The sequence below is a fragment of the Lolium rigidum genome, chromosome 6 (genome assembly GCF_022539505.1).
Source record: "Lolium rigidum isolate FL_2022 chromosome 6, APGP_CSIRO_Lrig_0.1, whole genome shotgun sequence".
Taxonomy (NCBI): Eukaryota; Viridiplantae; Streptophyta; class Magnoliopsida; order Poales; family Poaceae; genus Lolium; species Lolium rigidum.
The window spans coordinates 334,699,137-334,703,762 of record NC_061513.1 but is presented as its reverse complement, the minus strand read 5'-3'; the positions used below and the strand labels follow the sequence as shown (position 1 = coordinate 334,703,762).

At 52.0% G+C, this 4,626-nt stretch overlaps 1 protein-coding gene across 2 annotated transcripts; it reads right to left on the bottom strand.

Annotated features, from left to right (window-relative positions):
* Nucleotides 1–459: 459 nt before the first annotated feature.
* LOC124661433 (galactan beta-1,4-galactosyltransferase GALS1-like) lies at nucleotides 460–4,086 on the bottom strand. 2 transcript variants are annotated; one of them, XM_047199289.1, is made up of 3 exons: nucleotides 3,703–4,086; nucleotides 2,699–3,645; nucleotides 460–1,099 (listed from the first exon to the last, which is right to left on the bottom strand). In XM_047199289.1, exons 1-3 carry the CDS (start codon nucleotides 3,979–3,981, stop codon nucleotides 754–756), a joined length of 1,572 nt encoding a protein of 523 aa, XP_047055245.1. In that variant the 5' UTR covers nucleotides 3,982–4,086; the 3' UTR covers nucleotides 460–753. The 2 variants fall into 2 exon arrangements, with proteins under 2 accessions (XP_047055245.1, XP_047055244.1); XM_047199288.1 differs by having other exon boundaries at nucleotides 2,699–4,086.
* Nucleotides 4,087–4,626: the final 540 nt, after the last annotated feature.

Genomic DNA, 4,626 nt, shown 5'->3' with positions numbered 1-4,626 from the left:
GGTTGCTCTCTTTAAAGGTTGCTGAAATCCAAATTCCCGTGAACCAGAACCAATGATGTAGAGTAGAGTACTACCAGCGTGATGTACTACAATCGCCAGACACCGCTATCTATTCCAGCGCGCAAAGCAGATCCAACACGCATGACCGCGTGCGCACATGAAGCAGTCTATCCATCACGCATTCACGCGCTATCATTTCACCCTGTCTGCCAATCTCCCATATCGGCTCGTTCCGATTCAGGCCATCCCCCTGTCGCAGTGGAAAAATCACAACATCCAAAGTGCCTGAACAATAGTTTGCCTGCGAATTCTCTACACGAAACGTCTAACCCATCTTTTTGTTCTTTCCGATTCCAGTCAATCGTACCTGGTTCCTGACACGGTGGAAACCACTTCTGTCAAAATCCACAGGTAGTAACAAAAAGGGGAAAAAACGAATCACTTTCACGCTTTGTGTGTGACCCCAGAAGGAGATGAAAGAATCTAGTATTCCGTAGTAAAAAGCCAGCATCATCATCATTCTACACAGATCTATAAAACGGGCAAGAGAAGAAAAGGCAGATCCCCACTAGTGATGAAGGGCCTAGCCAAAGAAAAAACCAAAACTTTACACCAGCTGAGCTGCTACCTCCAGCAGACTCTCCTCTCCTGTCCTGTGCTCATCGGCTTGATGAGTGTTGGCATTTCAGACATGAACCAGGCATTCTAAATACCATTCAGTGTATATGTACCACCATCATCCACTTTCAGCCGTCACGTATGAACCGATCCAATCGTCTCCTTCTCGAAGAGCTTGATCTTGCCCGCCAGGCGCCTCATGTTGTCATCGTACACGTAAGGCACCCCGTCGAACTTGATCCTGCTCCCGTTGGCGGGCCTCCGCACGAAATGCTGGCAAGGCTCGCCCAACACGTTGATGGAGTTGTGGTAGTGGTAGTATCTGATCAGGGTCTCCGTCTTGTGGGTCGACCTCCCGTGGACGTTCTGCGACATGTGCACCCCCGTGGCGTACGCGTTCCGGGCCTGGATCGCGTACTTGCGGTCTCTACGGACTCCCGTGAACGTGTTGCGGAAGACGAACTTCTCGAATCCCCATTCCCTGCATATCAATGGCAAACATATGTTAGTTCAGAACTCCAGGTTATATTGTTGCTGTTGTATGAAACGTTAAAACCCGATTTATCTAAAATCTAGAACCAACATCAGATTGTTCACGTTGCAGGTAATAGATGAAATTATCTTGAAACTTTTACATCATCAATAAAGCAAATTCTTTGTCCAGAAGGATACTTATAATGTTTCTGTCAGCTATTATTAGCATGACACTTCAGCATATGTTAGTTCAGATTGCAATGTTGCTGTTATTAGCACGACAGTTAAGAGTTCAGATTGCAATTTTGCTATTATTAGCACGACACCTTAAGTGTCAATAGTGTGGATCTAAAATTGACATCAAATTGTTCTCATTACAGGTATGGATGAAATTATCTTCACCATCATCAATAAGAAAAGTCTATTCCCAAATGGATACTTACCCCAAGTGTTTGTTTTCACAACAAGCTATTCCTGAAACATTTCAATGGTAATAGCATTTACAGACTTCTAGTACAAATTCATGGGCCAATGCAATTATGCCCAGGTCACTTCCTAAACATAGAAATGTAGGCCAATGTAACAGTGCACACCTCACATTTCTTCCACTTCTGCACTAGCTCTAGGTTAAGAGGGTTAACCCAGGGGTTAAAATACAGTTGGTAGTAGACTTGCACATTGGCGAGCCTCGCCTCAAACAATGTGGGACTACTCTCCATACACTAGCACTTATGATCATATATGGTGAAACAACTGGACTCAACTCATCTTCATTTTGGAACGAGCATGAAAGCTGTGGCTTTTATTTGTGGAACCAAATCATGGTTCACTAAATTTTTTTGCTTCAATGGTGAAAGCTAGGGAGCAAAAACATATGAAAGCGGTGACCTTTGTTTGTGAAACCAAGTGATGCTCTGCTAAGGTTTTTGGCTCAATCATCTGAATTGTGTGATGGGTATGAATGAAAGCAATGACCTTTATCTGTGGATCCAAATCACGATCTACTGGGATTTTTTTGCTTCAATGGTGTGAGCTAGAGAGCATAATACGGTTTATACCGAGCAAAATAGGGTTTAAAGCAGTGACCTTTTGGGCTAAAGCAGCAACCTCTGTTTGTGAAACCAGATGATCCTCTACAAAGATTTGAGGCTCAATAATGAAAGCTGTATTAAAGCAGTGAACTTTGTTTGGGAAACCAAATGATGCTTTAAGAAGATTTTTTTGGCTCAATGAGGAAAGCTGGAAAACAAGAAAAGAAAAAGGGTCAACTGCCATGTTGCCTTGGACTTAATTTGACCAAGAAAATCTAACTAATCTTAATTAAAGGTTGCAGTGTCAAAATCAAGCAGTACAGTGCCCACTTGATGAACAAACTCCATAAACAAGCCTTGAGAATGTCTGTCTGTCTGTCTGATTAAACAACACAACACACGTTCTACTAAGATACACTACTGCTCATTTAGGAATAGTACCAAACAGATCAAGTAGATCAAACTGTAATTCCTACAGCCTGAAGGTAATATCCGTCGCTGAATTTATTTAGCAATTCTGAATATAAAACTGAAGTGGTATTGGACAAAGCAAACAGCTAAATAAAAACACAAACCTTGCGTAATTGTTCTTGGGGTCCTTGACGCAGAGCTTGGTGGACATGGGGTTCTGGTCGATGGTGAACTGCGTGAACCCCTGGAGCCTACCAAGCACCTGCTCAAGCGTCCGGCCACCGGGCAGGTAGAGGTACTCGTCGACGTCGAAGAAGAAGGTCCAATCAGCAGCATGGCGGTAGCGGTGCAGGCAGTCGTTGACCACCAAGAACTGGTTGTAGTAGTAGCTGTCGAACTCCGCCTGCGCGCGGATGTCCTGCACGGTGACGCGCCCGGCCTTCACCCAGGGCTCGAGCACGGCCCGGACCTCGGCGCTGACCCCGCCGGCGTCGTGGAAGACGAAGTGCGACCTGGCCCCGAAGAAGCGCGCGTGGTAGGCCACCCACTCGCGCATCCGCGCGGCGCTGAGGTCGCCGTAGAGCGAGGAGCCGCAGTAGAGGTAGTCGTACTGGTAGGGTGCGGTGTAGAGGGACTGGTTGTAGGCGCCGGGGGCTTCTTCGAGCGCCAGGATGCGCTCGTAGCGGCGGGAGGTTGTGGAGTGGTAGGCGTGGAGCAGGAGCTTGCCGCCGGCGTTGTGGGGGTTGGGGTTGGTGGGGAAGGTGCAGTTGACGACGACGGTGGTGTAGACCCGGCCGTAGCCCCAGTCCGGGAGGATCTTGTAGGCCTTGGTGCGGATGGCGGCGGGGGCGGGGGTGATGGGGGTTGGGTTCGGCAGCCACTCGCACTTGTAGTAGGGGGTTCCGAAGACGTGGGTGGGCTTGGAGGCCAGCCCGACGATGGCGAAGGTTCGTGGCCCGCCTCGGTACGCTCCCATCTGCACGAATAGCGCCGCCGCGGTTCCGTACGGACGGAGGACCCGCTTGTTCGGGTCCGCCGGGCGTGACTCCCTCGCCAGCCGCACGGGGAGAGTGGCGGCGGCGGTGGTTGAGGTGACGGCAGGGGTGGTTTTCTTGGTGGCCGTGCCGGAGGAGGTCACGTTGCCGGCGGCGGGATTTGCCGGCGCCGCCGATGCGTTCTTGGCGGTCGTGCCGGTGGGTGTCGGGTTAGAAGAAGACGGAAGGTGGGATGTGGCGGCGGCGGTTGTGGTGGTGGTGGCGAGCGGGAGGGAGCAAGGCGGCGCGGAGGCGGATTGGCGGGCGGCGGCGAGGAGGGAGCCGTAGGGGTGCAGCTGCCACAATGCGAGGAAGAGCGTGAGGAAGGCGAGCGAGGCGACGAAGAGCTTGATGTCGACGCACGGGACGGCGAACGCGCCGCCCGCGTCCTTCCTCGCGCCGTGGTGTTTCATGGTGGTACGGACGGCAGGAGGAGCAGGGGCGGCGTGCCAGGCCTTAAAACGGCAGGCGAATCCTGGAGGTCGATCCCCTTCCGCGGATTGGGCACCGGAGGTAGTAAAAAGTCGAGAGTTTCCTTCCAAGATGGCGCCGCTGTTTCCGCCGTTATCTTTTCTTGGGAGCAGCTAGGAACGGGCAAGGGATCGGTGGGGGTAATGGAGGAAGGAGGGGCGTGCCGGGGAAGGTACCGGGGCTGGTTCGTGGCTTGGGAATCGTTGGGTCGGTCGGTGTAGTTGTTGTCGACGGGGTGCTTCTGGGCGAGCGGCGCAGCGAAGCAACAGTCAAGTCTGGCTGGTAATGGTGACGGGAAAGGAAAGCCGTAGTGGTCGATGGTGGGTGCTGTGCTGTGCGAGTGATTAACCGCCGATCCGCGCGGTACGTTTTAACCGCCCACCCACCGCGTTCCTAGGCGTAGTGGCCGCCGTTCCGTGTAAGAATCAACCGTTCCAACTTTCAAACCGTGTGCCAACGATCGGTCGCCACGGCCCCGTCTTGAGTCCGACCATGCAACTATGCAAGCAACAGTTCCTCTGCGGCGGCTGCTCTTCCATGACTTCACCCACCCCGGCCAGTAGCACACCCTAGCTGCACGGCCGCGC

What these genes read in the sequence shown, in the direction of transcription:
- LOC124661433 (XM_047199288.1), bottom strand. Translation starts at nt 3,981, where the DNA reads ATGAAACACCACGGCGCGAGGAAGGACGCGGGCGGCGCGTTCGCCGTC. An exon ending in CCCAAGAACAATTACGCAAG is followed by an intron (nt 1,100 to 2,698) that starts GTTTGTGTTTTT and finishes ATTGATATGCAG; the next exon opens with GGAATGGGGATTCGAGAAGT.